General features: G+C 40.9%; 1 protein-coding gene across 11 annotated transcripts in view; it reads left to right on the top strand.

Annotated features, from left to right (window-relative positions):
* nlrc5 (NLR family, CARD domain containing 5) overlaps positions 1–24,106 on the top strand; it is a 179,509-nt gene that overhangs the window by 89,809 nt on the left and 65,594 nt on the right. For 10 of the 11 annotated variants that reach the window (XR_015759976.1, XR_015759975.1, XR_015759977.1 and 7 more), the window contains 16 exons: positions 178–264; positions 912–995; positions 2,643–2,726; positions 4,121–4,210; positions 5,881–5,928; positions 7,271–7,360; positions 7,555–7,638; positions 9,000–9,083; positions 9,802–9,891; positions 12,856–12,900; positions 14,320–14,370; positions 15,351–15,434; positions 15,807–15,890; positions 16,882–16,971; positions 19,438–19,500; positions 22,640–22,723. Coding sequence is in view for 8 of the 11 variants with exons in the window: in XM_043707157.2 (XP_043563092.2) it covers positions 178–264; positions 912–995; positions 2,643–2,726; positions 4,121–4,210; positions 5,881–5,928; positions 7,271–7,360; positions 7,555–7,638; positions 9,000–9,083; positions 9,802–9,891; positions 12,856–12,900; positions 14,320–14,370; positions 15,351–15,434; positions 15,807–15,890; positions 16,882–16,971; positions 19,438–19,500; positions 22,640–22,723 (1,242 nt within the window). In the remaining 3 variants the exon portion in view is untranslated. The remainder of the gene's footprint in view (positions 1–177; positions 265–911; positions 996–2,642; positions 2,727–4,120; positions 4,211–5,880; positions 5,929–7,270; positions 7,361–7,554; positions 7,639–8,999; positions 9,084–9,801; positions 9,892–12,855; positions 12,901–14,319; positions 14,371–15,350; positions 15,435–15,806; positions 15,891–16,881; positions 16,972–19,437; positions 19,501–22,639; positions 22,724–24,106) is intronic. The other variant, XM_043707153.2, reaches the window with a different exon arrangement.

Raw genomic sequence — 24,106 nt, 5'->3', positions numbered from 1 at the left:
TATAAAAGTCCAAGTGCAGTAAAACGATTAGGTCTAATATCAAATCCCAACATTACTTTGTCGCTTTTGAGTTGGGATTTATTGCTATTAATAATAGCCATTCTATGCTAAGTCTTTTCAAATATAAAAAAGGGCTAATGTTACAATGACTGGACAGTCCATTTGTGTTTTTTACAGAGATGAACTGAATCCCCAGCCGATGGTGTTTAAATTGAGTGGCACTGGAGATTCAAAGATCATGCCTGCGCCACTGAAGAAACTAAGGTAATTCACTTGAAGATATCAATGAATGCCTCAGAAAAAAAGAAGCATAGATAAGTGTCCAACGACGCTTGCTTCTATTCTCAGGATTCCCCACAGCACTTCACATTACAGTTTTAATGCAGGCAACACAATAAATGTTCTACATTCTGCTCCACGTCACTGCATTCAAAAGGTAGTACTTAAAACCATAAAAGCATTAAAGGGGTATGAAAAACCTTCATAATTTGTCATATGTAGCACACCATATAGTGTTCATACAACATAACAAATCAAACACATCTTTCAGGTCGTAGATTCCCAATTCTTTTCTTAGTAGATGGGATGCCTGCAACTAAAATTAATTTGAGGAATCTTCAATTAGTAAAATTTGGATTCCCCAAAGAAAGCTTGAGGCCAGGCATTCCAACAAGTGAGACAATGTCAAATCGAGAATGGAGTGTAGCTTTCCCCTCACAAATCCAAACAGTTGTGCGTCAAGGTGCATTGTGTCGTATCACCATTCACACTTTGCATGCCTGAGCATCAGAAAGTATTCCTAGGTAACAGACCCTTGCACTGAGTTGCTCAGATCTGCAAACCATTGAGTAATCATTGTCCTTCCTGTGCTGATCCATTTAAATAATCTTATCTTGAACTCTTTTTTTCAGTCTGACCAACTGTTGCTTTCAACTGAAGCATTTGGAAGAATTGGGCTGTTCACTAGAGAACTGCAATGATCTAGCAGAGCTGGAGTGAGTGATGGCAAAAGATTTTTATTCACCGTTTTAATAAGATTGTTTTTGTTCCCTTTTGTTAGTTGTCTTTGCAGCTTCATGTGTCGAAATAATGTTATCAATCCTTATGCAATATTGCTCCTTCAAGTTGCAATAAATGCTTTTACATCACAACAGCTCAACCACATTTGATCACAAAGATAAAAATTGTACTTTATTTTAAGTTGCTAGTGTAATAACCCATGCCAGCAGATCCCATTGCCCTGTATATGCCTTGTTCTTAATGCTTCCACATGCTGCAGTAGGTTCTCAACATAGACATTAATCCATCCTCTAGGGACATGATGTTAGATACCGTTCTGGCACAGTTACATTTACGCTTCACACAGACTGAAATAAACAGATGTATTATAAAACCATTAACACTTATGGAAATGCAAGACCTTAATATTGTGCAATGTCACTTTTGCCACAACAGTCATAGTCATTGAGTCATCGTGATGTACAGCACGGAAACAACCCTTTGGTCCAATTTATCCATGCCAACCAGATATCTTAAATTAATCTAGTCCCATTTGCCAGCATTTGGTCTATATCCCTCTAAAACCCTTCTGATTCATATACTCAGCCAGATGCCTTTTAATCTGGGAGATGGGGAGCCTCAAGTTGAACTGTGAAAACATTTCTATTTGGAGAATGAGAAAGAGGCCTTCCACATAATCAAATCATTTTCTTTGTGAGGCCACTTTCTTGGGCACCATACAGGGGCCTTAGGCCACCTGACAGGTGTCCGCTCTGCAGCTTACTCTTGCTTGTTTGGGGCAATTATGTGATATCCGAAAATTATAATCATCTTGGCATGACCCTTAGGCTAACAAGAGTGTTTGCTAATTGACCTTGTCCACTTATCTTCCCTATAAACAATTCCTGCTCTGGGTTGGAACGGAAGCCATCATTTGTGTGGAGCTCGCTGCTGTAAGAATTTTCATTTGCCCAGTCTCCATTTTGTGGCTGACACTTGGAGAAGACTTGGCTTCATGCTCATGCCCATGTGGTGGTTTGCTCAAGATGAGGCACATTCCCGAACCTGTGTGAAGTGGCAGTCAGAGTTTGTGTATCACAGGTGTGGGCTAGCACAGATTCAATAGCCTGATTCTCCATGCTGGTTTCTACTCTTGAAATGACAGTGAACATCAGCCTCCATTACCTGAGGTACTCACACTTGGGAGAAGAAATTACAGGTAGATGTGAAAGTTTTTTTTCCCTGGGGGGGAGGGAATTCCAAACTGTTTTTAAGGTGAGAGGAGAAAGTTTTAAAAGGGATATGAGAGGCAAATTTTTTACACACAGTGTGGTTTATGTGTAGAATGAACTTGCAGAGGGAGTGGTAGATGCAGGTACAGTTACAACATTTAAAAGACATTTGGATCAGTACATGAATAGGAAAGGTTTGGAGGAATATGGGCCAAACGCAGGCAAGTGAGACTAGTTTAGTTTGGGAACATGGTTGGTGTGGAATGTTTGGACTGAAGGGTCTGTTTCCATGCTGTATGATTTTGACAGTGTAAGCTGGGGAGTGAGACTCACTGGACTGGTTGAAAGGCCTCTATAGTGTACTTCACTAAACTTCTACATTCTCTGCTCACTACTAATTTCTGTTTGCAGCTTATCAAATAATGCACTTGGAGATGGAGGAATTGAAATGTTTGTCAAGCTCTTACCAAAGCTGCAGGTTTCAAGACTAATCAAGTAAGATCATGTGAAAATCTTATTGATGTCCATGTGAGAGAAAACAGAAACTGCTACTTCCATTCAGTGGCATTTTATTTAGATTTCCAGTGATATGTTTTATAGAATACATGGATTCAGCTGCAGTCAAAATCTAAGCAAGGCATGAGTTGGGATATATAAGTACTCCTGGCACAAGTATAAAGGCTAGATTTCACTATGTTTTACTAATGAAACATAGTAAAACACTATGTGTGTTTCTGAAAGTTGCATTTTATGTTGCTTTATCCATGTATTTGAGAACATTTGCTTCCATGTCCCAGGAACAGGAAATAACATGGATCTAGTAATGGGTATTTGCTTTACAATGTACAGTTTGTGGGTTTACAAAGTTAAAAATCACACAACACCAGGTTGTAGTCCAACAGGTTTATTTGGAAGCCCTAGCTTTCAGAGCGCTGCTCCTTCATCAGGTGGTAGTGGAGAACCACAACCACCTGATGAAGGAGCAGCGCTCTAAAAGCTAGGGCTTCCAAATAAACCTGTTGGACTATAACCTGGTGTTGTGTGATTTGTAACTTTATACACCCCAGTCCAACACTGGCGTGTCCAAATCTGTTTATGGGTTGCCATTGATGAGGGTTGTGAAATAAATTCCCGTTAGCAGGGGTCCATAAAATATAACTTTTATCTTCATATTGTCTTCTAACACAATCACAAAGGGTTTATCTCCTTTCACATTGTCTACAAATTGAGCTAACATGAAAGCACCACCTTCGAGCTGGAATACACTGGTTTGCAGCCTAAACGTTTTAATGTTCTTCTGAATGGACACAATCCTGGAATATGTTTGCATTGCAGCTACAACCATTATATCTGAAAGAGTTGAAAATACAAGAATGAGATCACTGCAACAGACCAGCTTGGTGGAAAGCAAAATCTCTGACGTACCTCTTTCCATGCCAGCTGAATGGCTGCAAAGACCTTCATCCTAGATAATAGGCGATTAAATCTTTAATTAGCAAACAAACCTCTGATAACTTCCTTAACCTGCATCACTTGGTCTATCAAGGGGAAATTGATGACCAATGGAGGCCTATATTGGCACCAGAGAGAGGTTGCAAAATAAATTGGATTACAAACAATTGTTTATAGCAAGGTCTGTGATTAGAGAAGAGGGAAGAGGAGATCAAACAGTAAATTTATCTCTCAGCCTTTATTCTTTCAGTATAAGTTCCAAGATTTTGGCCTCCTTGGGATGAATTGACTTTCAGTTTTAAAACAACTGGATTAAAATGTGTGTGAAGGGATTTATACTTAGTACCATTGATGGTTTAAACTGGTTGGTAACCATAGCAAGTACATCTACAACATGAACCCCCGACGTCCAAAGTAATATTCAATGTTCTCTGCAGCATCAGCAATAATTTCATCTCATTGGCTGGGGTTCTGAGCTTGGCTGGGTGTCTGAACCATGTCAGAAACATAACGGAGGTGGAAGTGAGGTGAGTGGTGCACGTTTTTTTAAAAGGCTGGCATTTGATTTCAATTCACTCAGAAAACAAATCTGTATTTTCCAACTTCAGTGTCTGTGTAGGTTGTGTAGGACAACTCCATTGTCTGGTGATGAAGCTACAATTGTTAAGCAGCAGTAAGATGTTCTCAAAGAGGAACTTCAAAAAACATGTTAACTTAAACACGTAAAGGAACAAAAAGAATGCTGATGGAGCGAAGGCTACTTGGCCCATGGACCATGTGCAATCATCTCACCCAGATAAAGACTGCCTTCTTTCTGAGGGTTACAGAGGAACCTCGATTATCCGGCATTCGATTATCCGAATTTCGGATTATCCAGACAAGATCGCAGGGTTCCGATGCTTGGGTAAACTGTGTTATCTGGCATTCGATTATCCGACAAAATACTCCCCGCCCATGCTGTTCCGATAATCGAGGTGCCTGTGTATTCCAAGATGCAAGAAGCTGGTGTCCCTGTTGTTTTCCCTGAGCCCTTGCTCTTTACTTAACCACCTAATTACCTTCCTAACCAGCACACATCAAATTGCCCTCCAGTGCCAAGGTAAAAAAAGTCACCGCCAGATTTGAAATACAAATTAGAACTTTTTTTCACATACGGAATCCCTGTTCCCCTTGTATTAAAAAAAGTCTACAGCCACAATAGGTTTTAATCTATGTACATTATAAAGAGAATAACCGAGGGGATCAATACATTTCGAGTTAGTGACTTAGATTAGACATTTCTAGGGGAAGCCTGAGAGGAAGGGAGGAAGGCAATTGTGGATTGGCAGGTGCCCGTCCTGATTGGTTGCTGTACTACTGGTGGAAGATTGTTGGAAATCCTGGGTAAACAAGATTTCCATTTATCATCCATCAGCTGATTGGGGAAAATCCCAGTGAATATTCCCAGTATCTCAGCAAAGGCTATTTCATTATGTAAATGGCCTTTCCTTTTCAGGTAGCTTGATAGGTTGTAAATAACAATTGTTTAGTATACAGAACACTCACTTTGTTTTGTCATCAGAATGAATGAAGTTTACCATCACAGCTACACTGTATCGAAATGGTTCAGAAGATAATTTTCATCTCATGGAATGAGTGGGAGTCGAGCCTCCAATATTTACATGATGTACAATATTTACTAATGTTACTTCAGAGAGTTAGTAAAAGGTTCTGGTTATAGCAATGTTGGGCAGGTTTATACCTTTGAACAGCTGTGGTCAAGTCCCCACTACCAAAGTGGTTTGAAATGCACAGGTCAGCAAAACCATTTCAATAAAATCCCTTGCCTGCTTAAAACTAAGTCAGGTTATGTCCTTATCCAAATTGTGACCACCCTGCCATTTTAAAACCCAGATTGCTGAAGACTGCAGTCTGCTCTCACAATCACATGTTTATTTATTTAATTTTGTTTTTGGTTATCCCTTATAACTCTGGAGAAGTTTTAGAAGGGATAACTTATAATGGTGACGACAGTGTGTACATTGTAGATACTTGCAATATGCTGTTGGTTAGGGAGTTGACCCGGTGACATCTGGGAAATTTATCCGAGTGAGGGTGATGGTAATCTTGTAGGAGGAAAGATTTAGAATAATACACTGTTTAACAGTATTAGTTTGATGTTAAATGGACTTCATCTATCTTTTCATTCCTATTTTAGTCTGGGGAAGAGTGGAAAAGGATTAATTAAGTTCCATGGGAAATGCAGGTAATTTAACTCTTCTTTGGATTATCAGCATTTTAAAGAAGTATTTAAGTTTACTGCCAAATATCTCAAAGAACTTCCCAACGTGAGCTACTTTGCACTGAAGTGCAGCAACATTGGTGGAGCAGCCATTTTGTGTTCTAAAGGATTGGACAAACATTTTTTTATAATTAGCATTAGGGCCAGTTTTGTTGCAGAGTAAATGAGAACAATGAGAATCTCAGATTTGTGGGGAGTTTATTAAATGAGTACGAGCAGGCAGGGTGTCCTGCAGACACCCTGTTATTGTTATAACTTTAATGGGAAAAGGAGCTGGTAAGTAGGCTTCTCAGTGGATTAACCTGACCTCTGTCTTCAGACACACCAGGGGAAGAGATAAGTCCAGGCGTGTTGATCTGGCTGCCAGTTGACTTGTTTACACTCAGTTTTCCCAGGTTCATAGTATTATTCAATTTAAAAACATTGAAGAAGTAAAAGGCACTGTGTCCCTCAGGTCACCTTCAAACAATACATGCCTTTTCTGTTTTAGACTGAATTATGTTTCCTTGCAATTTGTTTTCTCCAATGTGATCATGTTGAGTTCTGTTAAGTATCAGTTCGTTACCTGGTGCTCAAAATTTATCCTTCTCATTTTTCCTGCTCGCTATTCATAGAGTCATAGAGATGTACAGCATAGAAACAGACCTTTTGGTCCAACCATGCCGACCAGATATCCCAACCTATTCTGTTCCCATTTGCCAGCACTTAGCCTATATCCCTCTAAACCCTTCCTATTCATATAACCATCCAGATGCCTTTCAAATGTTGTAATTGTACCAGCCTCCACCACTTCCTCTGGCAGCTCATTCCATACATGTACCACCCTCTACTGTCCTTCTCCCTTTTAAAAGTGCTGTTATTTTGACATCTTTTCTCCAAAGTTGCAAAACAATGCAACAGCATATAAATCAGTCATTGCTACTCCTGGAATTCGAGGAAATCATCTCCAACACCTAAAATACCTCAAAAAAGGAGCAGCTCTTACAGCCATGATTTTTTCCTGTCCTCCATCTTGAGTTACCCAGAATCCTCAATGAGAGAGTTTGCATTGTTTTGATATCCATTTTTATAATTAAGATAGAGAAACACTAACAAAGTCAGATTTAGATTTACAAGGAAGAAGTCATACTTATCACATTCAAAAATTTTCAGGACTTTTTGCTTAAATTCGTGCAGTGTGCAGAATTCTGATTTCCCATTCAGATGAATGACAATCTATGACAAAAAAGGTACAAAATTAATGTTTATCTGCATGAAACTACAGCGAGTGATGGTCAGATGATTTATTTTGTTGCACTTTCTCCAGACTTCAAAGGGTAAACGAATTCCAAGAATCAGCATTGTCATTTGAAACACAATATGGAAAACAAGATATATCTGTGCCAAAAAAAATTAGGTATGAATGTTTCATCATAAAAATATAATGTAATTGCAGAACCTTTTTGAAATATAAAAGAGTGTTGGAAACACTAATTTTATTCCAGCATATAAGGAGTTCTTACCAGTTATTTCAGAAATTTAGAGTCTTTTATGTGCGGCTTTGCTTTTTAATAATTCATTTCCACTTATATTTGGCCCTTTCCATTATAGACTTGAAGATTGTGAAACAGATGTTGAAACTATGGGAAACCTCTGTTTGATACTTGAACAGTGTTCTGGACTTACAGAGCTTGAGTAAGTACAAGATATTGATGAAAAACAGGCAAGAGAAACACCATCGGATATAGACACCAAAGGTCAAACACTTCTTTTCAGTCAACCCAGTAATGGCAGTCAGCACTTGACCTTTGGTTGATGGTTGGAGTGCTATATTTGGGAAAAGGGGACGTGTAATCTGTTGAATATTGCCAGTTTCATATGACTTCTATCAGAAAATAAATTTAAAAATTCATGCCAAAAATACTCAGCAGAGAGACACAATTTTTAAAACTTCCTTTGGAAGAAAATGCTGACAGGAACAACAGGCAGTTGGGCGAGGTAGCCAGGAGTTGAAATTTTCATTTCACCCCACTTTCCAGTCTGCCAAAGTGGGGAGAAGCTACCAATGCACATTCTAAAATATCACTTGGTAATAACACTGAAGTCACACTCATCACGAGCATCATCCAAAACCCCATAAGCTACTTTCCACAAACTGGTGACTGTGCGTGCACAAAGCAAGATACACGGAACTGACACTCCAGGAAGCATGTGTTTCTTTTTGTTTAAAACTGGATAAGCAAATTATCATCGGACTTGTAGTTGGCAAAAAGATGTACGGTACATTTTGTACAAATGAGCAAATTCACGAAAGTCAAGTAGGTACACAAATAGTGGGACTTTACTGCAGATCTGTGATCCTGATCCTGGACAGTATTGGAGTGAAATCTCTTCCAGTAATTTCAGGAGAACGGCGTGTGTGCTGTGCTGTATTCGACAATTTGAAATGTTCAGGCTGTTACTTGGAGAGTATGGCCATTTTATAAACTTACCATGCAATCGTTTTCATGAAGAGCACAGTTGGTGTTCCCAACTGTGCCGTCAAAACATTAAAAATGTGCTGATTGAGGAATTACTGCAGATAGTAAATATTCACTCAGAGTCTCATGCCAGCTGAGCATAAGGCTATACTGTTCACAGTATGCCTTTGGTAATATGTAGGCTGACATCTAATGTACTTGTAAGACTGGTGGGTGTAGTGTAACAGGAGCCTGAGGTCAGATGCGTACATTTTGAAAGCGCATTAATTGAGCGAGATGAGAAGCTATCTCACCATATTCTTGGAGTCAATGGCCTGGAAGTTTAGTGGAAATTCTCTATATCTACCTGTAAACTTTAGCAGAAGATTAGCAAAAATATCAATGGAGACACAGAGTAGACAAGTAGAAGTAAGTCTTGGCACTGTGCATGTAGGTGTTCTGCTGGCGTTAATTTGTCCGAGGTAAATTCATGTGCCACCATGTATTCAGATGTGTAAATACTTTTAAGACTTAATTGCAAATTACCTAAAGAGATTACTGTTTGTCTGGCTTGACCTATATTCTATCCTCTTGCAGCTTGTCAAATAATGCACTGAGTGACGACGTCATCACAGAACTACTGAATCATCTGCCAAACCTTCGTGACTTGAAGATTTTGACGTAATCCATTCAATGTTCTTTATCATTGCCATGTTATGTTTAGAGTCTCCAAGTACACTGCCTAACATTTAAAAACTCTCACAACTGATGTTGGTTAAATGTCCTAAAATAGCAGGGAGGGTGGCATTGAGGAGAAGCCCACTTACAAATGGAATTAGTTGTTGACCGTCCACTGAGAACTTGCACTGTTCCTAAATAAGCTGTGCTGGGATTTTTGTGGATTGAATCTGCATCTTACTGGCATTAGAGTGGCTTGTTAGCAGCTCATCTGGCTTCAGAGCCAACCTTTTGGAGTGAAAGAACTCAGCCAGGCCAGCCAACCTGTGCTGGTGTCTGTCCCTCAGTGCTGATCAATGGGGAGGTAGTAAGCATTGTGCTGCCTCCATGTAACATGTGAAAAGAGGAAGAAACCTTGATCTGAACATTCAGAATGTGTATTAATGGGGAATTGAAATATTTGCTCTGATGCAACTCATTTTGTCTCAGTTGCTTGTAATTTATTTTCCCGTTGTGAAATCAGTTGAATACTACAACATGCCAGCACTGTTAAAAATATACTCGCATGCAAGCTACCTTCCTAAGCCTTAAAAGCTCTAAGATTTTCTTAACCAGTTCGTGGTAGCATACAGAAGGATAGCCCATCTCTTTTCCCAAGCAAACTGCGTTCTGTTCATGCAGGAAAAACTCACTTGTTCATTTATCTTTCTGTATCTTGTAGCATTACGGATAACATTATTTCGCCAGAGGCTATCCTTTTGCTGGCTAATTCTCTGAACATCTGTGAAAATGTGTTGAAAGTAGAAGTCAGGTAAGGGCAGAGAGATCATGCATAGAAATAAAATGCAATGATTGTACAATGAAAAGCAAACACAGTTCACTATGACACATCTGGTTGGAACAGTGAAACACAAGCTGTACAGGAGAGGCAATAGCCGAATGGTATTATTGCTAGACTATGTCTCAGGACATCTCGGTAATGTTCTGGGGATTCAGGTTCAAGTCCCACTGCTGCAGAGGGTGGAATTTGAATTCAGTAAAAATCTGGAATTAAGAGTTCAATGATGACCATGAATCCATTTCCAATTGTTGGGGAAGAGCCCATCTGGTTTACTAATCCCCTTTAGGGAAGGAAATCTGCCATCCTTATATGGTCTGGCCTACGTGAGATTCCAGACCCACAACAAAGTAGTTGACTCTCAACGGTTAGGGATTGGCAACACCCTCATCCCATGAATGAGTTTTTTAAAAAAAACATGGCTTCCAGCTCTGTTGGCTTGAATAAGCCATCTTAGCTATCACCCTGATGGGAATTTCTGAAGACCGTTAGATATCTAACTCCCAATGTCAAGTGGACAAGGAGTGAGGGAGGAAAGTCAGAAATAGGCCAATCAGAACCTTCCTCCTGTTCCACCATGTGATCAGACCATGGCTGGTCTGTATGTTAACATCGAATTACCACCTTGAGTCAAAAATCCTTAGCAGCCATACAGAACATCAGTCTCTGAATCTCAGCTTTAAAGTTATCAGTTAGCGTCCCTTCAAGAGTCTTTTTGGGATACTTCCAGAGTCTAGATTAGAGTGGTGCTGGAAAAGCACAGCAGTTCAGGCAGCATCCGAGAAGCAGTAAAATCGACGTTTCGGGCAAAAGCCCTTCATCAGGAATACAGGCAGAAAGCCTGAAGGGTGGAGAGATAAGTGAGAGGAGGGTGAGGATGGGGAGAAAGTAGCAGAGAGTACAATAGGTGAGTGGGGGAGGGGATTAAGGAGATAGGTTAGGGGAGAGGGGGGAGTAGATAGGTGGAAAAGAAGATAGGCAGGTAGGACAAGTCATGGGGACAGTGCTGAGCTGGAAGTTTGGAACTGGGATGAGGTGGGGGAAGGGGAAATGAGGAAACTGTTGAAGTCCACATTGATGCCCTAGGGTTGAAGTGTTCCGAGGCGTTCTTCCTCCAGGCATCTGGTGGAGAGGGAGCGGTAGTGAAGGAGGCCCAGGACCTCCATGTCCTCGGCAGAGTGGGAGGGGGAGTTGAAATGTTGGGCTACAGGGCAGTGTGGTTGATACTTCCAGAGGTCCAGTGAAAAGTTTACATTTTTTCCAGTAACTGCTTCACATCAACCACAAACAGAAAGACTTGGAGTTGCAATGCAATAAGCAGTTCTCAGCTATTCCTTTATTTTTATGCCCATTTTTAGTGGAGATTCCAGACAGAGAAATGGGAATTGAGTCATGGAGCTACTGCTCCAGTTTTAAGGACTCTTCTGGAATTTTCTGCGGCAGTGACAATGGTGACAGTTGAGACAGCTGAATTGAGGGATGGTGAATGTAAATCATTGTTCTACATTTCATTCCAAAACATCAGGAGATTCTCTTCCATTCTGGAGTCCTGAGGATAAGTGAGAACAAGAATGGGTGGAGGGTGTTGAAGCTTGGGAGGAGTTGGGGGGATGTGGGAGGGGTAGGGGAGCTGTAAAAAGACAGCCATCTTCCTTCACACAAGTTAATTATAGAAGTGATTAATTTCACAAGGAAATTAACAACGGGTAAAAAGTATTCTTCAAACATTTATTGTCAGTAGCACTGCTGTGAATATTTCAGTCTGTCTGCCTTGAGGAAGTTAGTTGAGGTCAGAAAAGGGTCACAAAACTCTCAAGAAAACTTGGGCCTGATCCAAATAGTTTTCCACATATTTACATTGTAGTCTTTCCTAAAATTCTATACTATATTACTCATTCCATATATGCATGGTTTACAAATTTATACATGTACATGATTTACTCCAAAACTGGGAACTGGTAAAAAAAAAAATCAAATAGCATAATTTAGACCAGGCCCACTGAACTGAAATGATTATTGATTTTGTAAATTAGACACAGAATCGTTTGAATCCACAGCATGGAGCTAGGCTAATGGAGTCCTTTCTGATTGATTTATTTGCTATTATTTGAAGTACCGTTATAATCTAGGCAAGTAGGGTAGCAAATACATGCCTTGTAAAATCCCACAAGTAACGCTCAAATAAATGAGAAGTTGTGCTGTTTTTAGTAGTGAGGTTAAGGGAGCTTTACTTTTCATGGTATAGGCCTTTAACATTTGCCTGAGATAGCAATAAGCTGCATCTCCATTTTTAGGCTCTGATTCGAAAGATTGTTTTTACAGTGATGGTGGTCTCTTTAATGAATGTAACCTCTTGTGCCCCCCCACCCACCCGCATTCTTCAGTATCTCTTCCACATTCATGATAGTCGGTCAAAAGATCTTTCTTTCTAATAGCATCAATTTCAGTCAGATACAATGGAAATAAGGTCAAATGAATGATCTTGTTTAGGTCTTGAACTAATATGAAGAAAGCTGTAATTTTAGTCTGTATGTATGACAGTTAGGAATATTCCTGTGATGAAATAAAAAATGTTAATGAGCTTGATTTCTCACTGTTTTCCAAACAGTTTCTTTCAGTCACTGCAGTGAATGCAAGCCTGCTCTGCTCTCCTAGCCTCATAAAGAGAAGTTCTGTTGTATTACCAGCAGTGTCCCACAGTACCTCCAGCAGTAGACTGACAGAAACACTGGAGAAACTGCTCAGACTAGGAAAGATCAGTCTCATGTCCTGTGGACTTTCAGAGCCAGCAAACATGTTCTGAAAGATGTGTGCACTTCTTAATAATCCAGCCCCAATCCCCTCTTCCCTGACCGAGCCCTACAATAGTGACTAAGCACTATCCAAATGTACAAGAGAGGAACAAAATCACAACATCTTGGCTGTTTTCTGTTACAGAGCAAGTGGGAGAGCCTCAATAAGACTTGAGAAGAATGTTTACAGGTATTATATTTTCAACACGTCATTGATTCTCTTTCACGAATACATGGATATATACAGACATGCACACACGCACACAGTCTATATATCATTCTCTTCCTTCAACATGCCTTTATTGGTCAGAGTATTGAGTATAAGGGTTGGGATGCCGTATTGCGGCTGTACGGGACATTGGTTAGGCCACATTTGGAATATTGCATGCAATTCTGGAATGAGCTGCCAGAGGAGGTGATGGAGGCTGGTACAATAACAACATTTAAGAGGCATCTGGATGGGTATATGAATAGGAAGGGTTTAGAGGGTTCTGGGCCAAATGCTAGCAAATGGGACTAGATTAGTTTAGGATATCTGATCATCATGGACGAGTTGGACTGACGGGTCTGCTGCATGCTGTACATCTCTATGAATCTAAGTTAACTTCTTAAAATTTATCGCTTTGGCCCAGGGTAGGTACAACCACGGGGTGAATAAATAGGGCAGCAAAATGTAAGGGGTGGTATAACGATGAGTGAACTTTGACTGGCATGGACGAGTTGGACCGAAGGGTCTGTTTTCGTGCTGTGCATCACCATATTATGCACAGTTTACAAATCTATACATGTACATGATGTACTCCAAAACTGGGAACTGGTAAGTAATATCAAAGAGTGTAATTTAGTCTAGACCACTGCACCAAAATGATTCTTGATTTTGTAAATTACACATAAAATCCTCTAGTTTAATATCTCCTTCTGTGGTTTGAAGTTACACTTTATTTTAGAATGCACCTGTAAAGTACCTTGGGATACTCCACCAATTGAAGGTGCTATATAAATTTACACCATTCCATGTCTTCACTTCCCACTGTGTACTTTTCTGTGTTATCTAAAGTTTACTGAAATCTTTCGTAATACTTGCTCTGTGTTAATCAATCATAGTTAGCAGCAGTACTGTCATATTTGTGTTGAAAAGTCCTGTCTACTTTACCTCCTCCACTTTGCAGTCTTTTTCCACTGGAGTCAAGTGTAAACCTATTAATATTGTATTATGGACCAATTAAAATTATGGACAACTCAGTATAAAAGATTTTTGCTAGTTGTTTGCCCACTTCAGCTGAGTCAAAAAGTAAAATATGAGTCAAAAAGTGTGGTGCTGGAAAAGCACAGCTGGTCAGGCAGAATCTGAAGATGCTGTGGAATCCAAAGATTCTCCTGACTGGCTGTGCTTTTCCAGCACCACACGTTTTGACTCTGATCTCCAGCATCCGCAGCCCCCACTTTCTCCTGATACTTAAAATATGTTTGCAATAGAGAAGTTGCTGTCCTGTACCTCGTACCCTCAGTGTTTTGTTGTATGAAATCTCACTGTGGCAGTGTTTAGTAACAACCCTATTTGTGTGAGTTGCTTGTTCGCTTGTTAATGTTCTCCCTTTTCTTTTTGCAGTCTTGAAGGAAATGGGAAGAAACCAGATCCCCTTCCCTCACAGATTCTCAGGTAACCATAGAATCCCTACAGTGTGCCCATGTTGAGTCCATGCTCACCCAGATCCATTCCCCCTACCTTATAATCCTGTATTTCCCATGGCTGCAGATCCCAGGACATGACAAGACAATTTAGTATGGGCAATCCACCTAACCTGCACATCTTTGGACTGTGGGAAGAAACTGGAGCACCCAGAGGAAAACCATGCAGACTCATCCAAGTGTGCAATTGCATGATGGGAAAACTGGCCAACTCCTGGTTGTAACATACACTTTGACTGTCCTTTGTACGATCCCAGAGCCACTTGACACAACACAAGTTATGACTATAACAAAGGTCAAAGCATTGCTAACATCAGCAGGACTTGAAGTAGGCTGAGTCCACATAAATTCTTTAACCTTGATAGACCTCGGCAGAGCTTGATTAGGCTGGCTCCATATAAATTCTGGGACACTGACAAAGCCCAAATAAAGACATTCCACAAAATCCTTTGAACCCCTAACAAGGACGAGATTATAAAATGATGTTTGTGGCACCAGGTTTTGTGAGGTCAATATGACAAACCTCTGAAGTAATAACTCAGATCATAATACAATGTACCGATCTAATGGATGACTAGCCTCTCGTGATAGTTATTGAAAGCTATTGATAAGTTTTAAGTATAAAGATTCCAGCTTTTCCCTCTGTAAGCATGAACTTGTGAGAGACTCAGAGCTGTGATCAACTCTCTTTTCCAAGTTCAGCCACTCTGCATGCAATTTCCTTTTAAAAAAGACCGATTGTTTTGTCAGAACAAGTTTCATTGAATTTTGTTGAGTGTAGCTCTCAGTTTTGTAGCTGTTTCTACACAAAGGTGGAATTGAACCCAGCTCCCTGGTGCTGAGAGGCAGTAATGTTAGCCACCATGCCACCCTACATCCTTCACCTTGTTCTGTTGTGTGCTGCTTTAATTTGCAATGCAGAAAAATGAACATTATCCCTTGTTTTCTAAGTCTGAAGGAGTGTAACCTGGACAAGAGGAGTGTAGAAAGTCTATTCAAGATTCTCAAACACAGCAAAGATCTGACTGAGCTGGAGTAAGTACATTGTTGAGCGGAACTGTGTCTGAGTATGTGAACAGTGTGGCTGGAGTTGTTTAGTTACCTGAGTTAGCACTTATTTACATGCCTTGTGTTGTGGGAAGTGCATGTCTTTTATCTGGTTTACAAGTTACAATCATGAATGTTGTTTGCAGCATCTGAAGGTTGCATTTGCAGTTTAACTGGTGCAGAATACACTTTTAGTTTGGTGCTTGATGACGAACAGGCAAAATGTAATTGAGAATGTAAAAGTTCACAATCTCCCCCAGAAGTCAACCTTCAAGGAAGCTTTTTTTAAATGGCCTAACAAAATGTTGATATGATTTATGTAGCTCTCCCATAAAAGTCTGTTTATCAATCATGTTTTAGCCTGTCCTGCAATTCACTTGGAGATGAAGGAGTGCAGTATTTGCGGGATTCCTTACCGAAGCTGCAATTTTTAAAAGTAATCAAGTGAGTATTTGCTTTTATTAATCAATGAATCTTGCAGATAAAGTTTATTTTCACAAAGGATCCTTTCATCATATTATAACTCTGCTTTGTCTGCACAGACCTGCTGAGTTTCTCCAGCAATTTCTGTTTTTTTTTTCTTTAAATCATTTTCCTTTCCCACCATCAATCTGAATTGCAATTGCATGATTAAGAGTGATTCTTACAATGACATTAATGTATTGAAATGTAATCAAACAATGGTCACTTCACTTTTTGCTTGATACATTATATAAGGAGAATCAGGGGTCAAGAAGCATATAAAGTCTATAAAGAATGATTGTTATAATTGATGTTTAACTGTGCTTTGAACCATCTTCTCTTGACCATTTCTAATTGATTCTCTCAAATAAGCAGCCACTGCTGACTCGGAAGTCTTATTACCCAAGCATTACGTTAGAACCACACTCTATTGTTGAAGTCAAATTATAACATTTCAAATCTACTTGCTGCCCATACCATGATAGTAATGTGATGGATTGAATCTCCACTCTAGATGTTATGGTCTGACACTGTTGCCCACTATAGATGCCGATAGCTGTAGAACAAGCCCCAAGTTGACTTAGTGCCAGGTAGATCCAGCCCTCTTTAGGTTTTTACTCAATAGAACTGGGCCATCTGCAATGCAATTTTACACTAGAGAGCAAAGTGAAAATATATTCCAGTGTTTCCATCCAGATCATTCCATTAGAAACACTGGGAATGGTCAAATAAATGGTTCAGCTACTTACAAATGTTGTGACTACCAATAATGAATACAGCAAATCATTTCTTCAAGAACTACAAGCAATATACTGAAAGGGAGGGTCTGCCTGTATTCTTGCAGTTTGTATTAAACAAAAGAAATTAGGTTAGCTGCATGGTCTATCAGATTTTCTTCCTATTGTCTATTGTCGACAAAGTGAATCAGCACAATTTTGCTAACACCTGTGTTTTATGTCTGATCTGGCTGCAGTGTTAGCAACAACAGAATCTCCCCAGCTGGTGTTCTGTACCTGGTGGAATCTTTGTATACCTGCAGCAATGTCACAGAGGTTGAAGTGAGGTACACACTCAGTACTCATCTTTTTAATTCAGAAACAGTTTGCTCTTTCTATCTTCATATTTGGTTATAATGTGGCCTCTGGGAGATCAGAAGTCATGATCTAAGCATCTCTGCACCAGCTGCTCTTTTTAGCCTGTTATTTTCGTGTGTTTATTTATATATATATATATATATATATATATATATGTAGAAAAGTGCAAATATGTAAATTGGTAGAAATCTGGCAGGTGGATTTCAATGTGAGTAAATATCAACTAAAGTACATAGGAGCGGGAAAGGACAAACTTTGTATCTTGCAGCAAAGAGACACATTTTATTTTTATTCAGTGGAAATCTGGTATTGGGCTAAAATTAACTTCCTGTTCAAGTGGCATCATATTTTGCTCAGAGATACCTAACAGGAACAGGTTTAAGTTAAAGAGTCATAGAAATATACAGCATGGAAACACACCCTTTGGTCCAACTCATCCATGCTGACCAGATATCATAACCTAATCTAGTCCCATTTGCCAGCACTTGGCCCATATACCTCCAAATCCTTCCTATTCATATTCCCATCCAGATGCCTTTTAAGGGTTGTAACTGTACCAGCCTCTACCACTTCCTCTGGCAGCTCATTCCATATACACATACCACTTTCTGTCTGAAAAAGGTTGCCCCTTAAGTCTCCTCTATGTCTTTCCCCTCTCACCCTAAACCTATGCCCTATAGTTCTGGGCTCCCTATCCCACGGAAAAGACCTTTTCTATTTTTCCTATCCATGTCCTTCATGATTGTATAAACTTCTATGAGGTCACCCCTCAGCCTCCAATGCTCCAGGGAAAACAGCCCCAGCCTGTACAGCCTCTCCCTATAGCTCAAATCCTCTAACCCTGGCAAAATCCTTGTAAATCTTTTCTGGACCCTTTCAAGTTTCACAACATCCTTCGATAGGAAGGAGACCAGAATTGCACGCAATATTCCAACAGCGAACTAAACAATACCCTGTACACCACAACATGGCCTTCCAACTCCTATACTCAATGCTCTGACCAATAAAGGAAAGCATACCAAATGCCTTCTTCACTATCCTACCTACCTGAGACTCCACTTTCAAGGAACTATGAACCTGCACTCCAAGATCTCTTTGTTCAGCAACATTCCCGAGGACCTTACCATTAAGTGTATAGGTCCTGCTCTCATTTGCTTTTCCAAAATGCAGCACCTTGCATTTTTCTAAATTAAACTCCATCTGCCACTCCTCAGCCCATTGTCCCATCTGATCAAGATCTTGTTGTACTTTGAGGTAACCTTCTTCACTGTTCACTACACCTCAAATCTGCAAACTTACTAACTATATCTCTTATGCTCACATCCAAATTATTTATATAAATAACGAAAAGCAATGGACTCAGCGCCGATCCTTGTGGCACTCCACTGGTCACAGGCCTCCAGTCTGAAAATAAACTTTCCACCACCCCCTCTGTCTTCTACCTTCGAGTCAGTTCTGTATCCACATGGCTAGTTCTCCCTGTGTTCCATGCGATCTAATCTTTTTAACCAATCTCCCATGGAACCTTGTTGAACGCCTTACTGAAGTCTGTGTAGATCACATCCACCACACTTCCCTCATTAATCCTCTTTGTTACTTCTTCAAAAAACTCAATCAAGTTCGCGAGACATGATTTCTCATGCACAGATCCATGCTGACTATCCCTAATCATTCCTTGCCTTTCCAAATACATGTAAATCGTGCCTCTCAGGATGCCCTCCAACTTGCCCACCACAGATGTCCGGTTCACCGATCTATAGCTTCCTGGCTTTTCCTTACTATCTTTCTTAAATAGTGGCATCACGTTAGCCAACCTCCAAGTGATTATTTTAAAGGCTAAGAAAGAATACACATTGGGTATGATATAAATATTTAGTATGAAGCAAAGTACATTCTATACCAGGATGAGTCTGCAGGCTGTGGGTCCACAAGTGAAAAAGAATTATAATGACTTGTTCAGATAAATTGATTGTCTTCAAGAGCCCATGTGGGACTTTTAATTGGACAGGAGCCTGCCTCTGTGCCAATCAAGAAGGTGCCCCTGGTAGAAGCCCAATTAGTGAGTAAACATAAAACCACAACACCAATATGTAAAGTCACATGGTGGCACTGCAACATGGCAGTGGATTAACCATTCACTGAGTCCAGGATTTAGCGAGATGAGGTGTAATGATAATGAAGAATTTCATAAAGGAAATCCATTAAAGATCCATGCAACTGCATCAGTTCACTGTGTTAGAACTTGGTGCAATTAAATGGGTGGGCCATCACTTTGAATATCAGGTACTCAACGCAGATCCAATTCACGTGGGATTTAGGCTGTATCTAAAGATCTGTTTGAGATCAGCTCTTACAGTAAATCCTTTATTCAGTTTTGTGGGTGGGACGTTTTAACATAGATGATGTTTGTTTGATGGTTTTATTTATTTGCATAGTTTGGCTTCACCTGGAAGATCCCTAATAAAGTTTGCGAGGAGATGTGAAAAGAAAGTGTGCAGGTGAGTGAGTTCTTTGGTTATGTATGAGTGCGATTATTGTGCCATCATTATAGTTCAAAGTGGTTAGGTCCCCAAACAGCAGCGATGCCCCAGTTTTTGTTTTGGGATTGAGAGTGCAGATGTGGGAGAAATTGTAGTTATGCAAACGTCACCTTTATAGATGACTGCTGACACTATTTTTGCAAGGTTTGTGAAGGCTTGTAGCTTAGGTTGAGGTTTAGGGTGTAGGTTTGCTCGCTGAGTTGTAGGTTTGATATCCAGACGTTTCATTACCTGGCTAAGTAACACCATCAGTGGCGACCTCCAAGTGAAGCGAAGCTGTTGTCTCCTGCTTTCTATTTATATGCTTGTCCTGGATGAGGTTCCTGGGGTTTGTGGTGATGTCATTTCCTGTTTGTTTTCTGAGAGGTTGATAGATGGTATCTAGATCTATGTGTTTGTTTATGGCGTTGTGGTTGGAGTGCCAGACCTCTAGGAATTCTCTGGCATGTCTTTGCTTAGCCTGTCCCAATAGATGGGACAACACATCTAACCTGGGACAGGCTAAGAGAACTCCTAGAGGCCTGGCACTCCAACCACAACGCCATAAACAAACACATAGATCTAGATACTATCTATCAACCCCTCAGAAAACAAACAGGAAATGACATCACCACAAACCCCAGGAACCCCATCCAGGACAAACATATAAATAGAAAGCAGGAGATAACAGCTTCACTTCACTTGGAGGTTGCCACTGATGTTACCTAGCCAGGTAATGAAACGTCTGGATATCAAACCTACAGCTCAGCGAGCAAACCTACACCCTGCTGACACTATCCTTTCTCAATCAGGGGATGGTGGGCTGGATTGGCAGTCAGGTTAGATGACCTTGGAGGAGCCGAGGTAGCTGTCTGGTTCCTGAAGAGGGTAGGACGGAAAGCTTGCTCAGGGATTCTGACACATGTGCGAAGTTTAAAATGAGTATTGAACAAAAAACATTCCTCCTACTGTCATTGCCTCACTTTCCATGTCCCAACCATAATAACAGAGCCCATGCACCCATGTCCATGTCCCCTCCAATCTCCTGTACCATCCTAATCCCATTTAACCATCTTCCATGGACCGTCATATTCTCTGTGCCAACCTATGTCCACTTTTGTGCTCCCATTTCCACTTGTGCCACCCTATGCCCATCTCCCATGAGTCCTTCAGTTTCTTAAATTATTTGGAGAAGGGGCAGGCACTAACTACGTGAACAGTCTTTAGCATTTTAGTGATTTCTCGAGCATATGTCCAGAAAGGGTGTTTGCATTTTAAAACATTTGCCAAGCCATGGAAATGATCTCAGGAGGTTTTGTAGCTCAGTTATGTGTTGCTGGTAAAGGCCACCTGACTCCTTTGATTTAAGATAAAGTATCACTTCAAATTTGTTCTTTATAAATCCCAATTGTGTGAGGGTGACACCTTGTAAACTTGGTGCATTTGTTGGTTAAAGAAGAAAGGAAAAAAAAGTAGAGTGCTACTTTTCTTCACCATTGTGAGCACTTCATTTCCTTGCTGATGGATGCTCATTACATAAATATAAACACTTGATGTATATTTACTTGTATTGGGTGAGTATATTAAAATGTTTCTCACAAATGTCGGCGCATAGATCTGAACTCTGAGATTCCTCTCAACGTCAGTGGATTAGACAGGTTTGGTAAAAACAATGACTGCAGATGCTGGAAACCAGATTCTGGATTAAAGTGGTGCTGGAAAAGCACAGCAGTTCAGGCAGCATCCGAGGAGCAGTAACATTGATGTTTCGGGCAAAATCCCTTCATCAGGAATACAGGCAGAGAGCCTGAAGGGTGGAGAGATAAGTGAGAGGAAGGTGGGGGTGGGGAGAAAGTAGCATAGAGTAACATAGGTGAGTGGGGGAGGGGATGAAGGTGATAGGTCGGGGGGAGGGTGGAGTGGATAGGTGGATTTCCTCCCTCACATCCATCCAAGGCCCTAAAGGAGCCTTCCACATTCATCAAAGTTTTACCTGCACATCCACTAATATCATTTATTGTATCCGTTGCTCCCGATGTGGTCTCCTGTACATTGAGGAGACTGGACGCCTCCTAGCAGAGCGCTTTAGGGAACATCTCTGGGACACCCGCACCAATCAACCACACCGCCCCGTGGCCCAACATTTCAACTCCCCCTCCCACTCTGCCGAGGAAAGGAGGTCCTGGGCTTCCTTCACCGCCGCTCCCTCACCACAAGACGCCTGGAGGAAGAACGCCTCATCTTCTGCCTCAGAACACTTCAACCCCAGGGCATCAATGTGGACTTCAACAGTTTCCTCATTTTCCCCTTCCCCCACCTCACCCCAGTTCCAAACTTCCAGCTCAGCACTGTCCCCATGACTTGTCCTACCTGCCTATCTTCTTTTCCACCTATCCACTCTACCCTCCACCCCCTGACCTATCACCTTCATCCCCTCCCCCACTCATCTATTGTACTCTATGCTATTTTCTCCCCACCCCACCCTCCTCTCACTTATCTCTCCACCCTTCAGGCTCTCTCCCTGTATTCCTGATGAAGGGCTTTTGCCCGAAACGTCGATTTTACTGCTCCTTGGATGCTGCCTGAACTGCTGTACTTTTCCAGCACCACTCTAATCCAGGACTAGACAGGTTTGTTTGGTTCTGTAGACTTGCCTCAAATGCTCGCTTCACATGTGGCAACATCTTCACAAAATGGTATCCAGAAACATATGCAGCTGATTGCCAATTTGAAACTCTGTGGACATTCTCAGTGTTCAAATCAAAGCAGTAAAAATGTGAATTTGAGTGCAGTTTCATAACTAGCCATTAACTTTACCTGCGGGTTTGAAATGATTAACTTCCATTACTTTCCATCAAGATTTGTTTATATTCATTTGAATCCTTATTTCTCTATTTCAGTAGGATTTTTGGCCAGCTTTCGGTTCCTATTCTTGACGGTTATTCTTGCTGCTGAGTTTCCTTTGTAACTTGATGCTTGCTTTTTAATTAATATGCCTCAGCAGTTGTTGTGATTCAGTGCTCGATTATGTTTCACACATTGTAGGGACTAGCGAATGCTGAACTGTTTTTGATAATGTTGACACGTCACATTTCTTTTCTTCATGGGTTGTTCGCAGTGTGAAGGAGTGTAAATTTAAAGAGAGGGAGCTCTTCAAATTATTCTCCATTATTGAACAGTGCACCCATCTGACAGAACTGAAGTAAGTACGGTCTTGCTCTAACGTGCTACCTTATTCGCGAGGTGCTTCAATAAAGGGTATTAGTGAACCAATTGGGATTTCCCTGATAAACAGCAATGGTTTCATTGTGATCATTAGACTCTTAGTTCCAGATTTGTTTTTAGTATGACCCTTGCACACAACAGAGGGTGGCTCAGTGGTTAGTACTGCTGCCTCACAATGCCAGGGACCCGAGTTCGATTCCACTTTTGGTGTCTGTCTGTGTAGAGTTTTCATGTTCTCCCCGTGTCTGCGTGGGTTTCCTCTGGATGCTCCTGTTTCCTCCCACAGTCCAAAGATGTGCAGTTAGGTGGATGGGCCACACTAAATTGCCATAGTGTCCAGCGTTGTTCAGGCCAGGTGGGTGAGCCATTGAAAAACAGGGTTATAGGGTCGGGGGTTGGGGTCTGGGTGGGATGCTGTTTGGAGGGTTAGTGTGGACTTGCTGTGCCAAATGGCTTATTTCTGCACTGTAGGGATCTCTGGTTCAGAAAACAGTGATTTGACCACAGCAGTAGTCTTAAGTTGGAAGTCACACAACACCAGATTAGAGTCCAACAGGCTTATTTGAAATCGCACAAGTTTTCGGAGCACAGCCCCTTCTTCAGTTGCAGTGAGAGAGCAGGGCACACAGGCAGAGTTCATGTGCAGAGAGATCAAAAGCTGTGAGGAGACACTGGACAAATTTGGTTTGTTTTCACTCGAACGATGAGGGCTGAGGTTAGAACCTGATAACAGTTAACAAAATTATGAGAGGCATGGATAGAATCCAACTGGTGTGAATGGAGTGCCAGGTAATAAGTTGGTGCACACAGAGTAGAAGGCATTTGTTTGTGATAAGCGAATGTCAAATGTATTTCATTTTAACTAACTTGTTGGGCTATGCTATTACAAAACACTGGAGGAAGTGGGACTTGAACTTTGGCACTCTCGCTCCAAGGTAGAGTGTTCAATACCTGCATTTTCTAACCAACCTGCTCAGAGATGCGATTACACACTGCTGGAGCAGGTGGGACTTTACATGTATATTTTCTAACTCTATCACCAATTGTATACCTCATGACATTTTTTTTCATTCTATGAACCACCAGCAGGAAATCACCCAGGTTTTTCAGTTGATTAATTGACATGCAAAGCCTGTTAAGGGCAACACTGACCATCAGAGGTGAGGGAGAGGGACAAGGGGGATAAATCAAACTGGAGTTGGAAGGGAAGATAAAGTACTCTAACCCCTGCAATGCCCACCTCTAGTTTCGATGCAAATAAATTGTGTTGAACTGTATGCAAGTGGTGGGGCATTAAATTAATTTATTTGAGTCCCTGTAAATGGACACCCACCAACTAAAGGAGTCTTATGGAACTGGG

The sequence above is a fragment of the Chiloscyllium plagiosum genome, unplaced genomic scaffold, assembly GCF_037043375.1.
Source record: "Chiloscyllium plagiosum isolate Xiang-an unplaced genomic scaffold, Cpla_swu_hap1 HiC_scaffold_17, whole genome shotgun sequence".
Classification (NCBI taxonomy): domain Eukaryota; kingdom Metazoa; phylum Chordata; class Chondrichthyes; order Orectolobiformes; family Hemiscylliidae; genus Chiloscyllium; species Chiloscyllium plagiosum.
The sequence above is the reverse complement of the archived record's forward strand: the minus strand, read 5'-3'. Positions and strand labels throughout refer to the sequence as shown.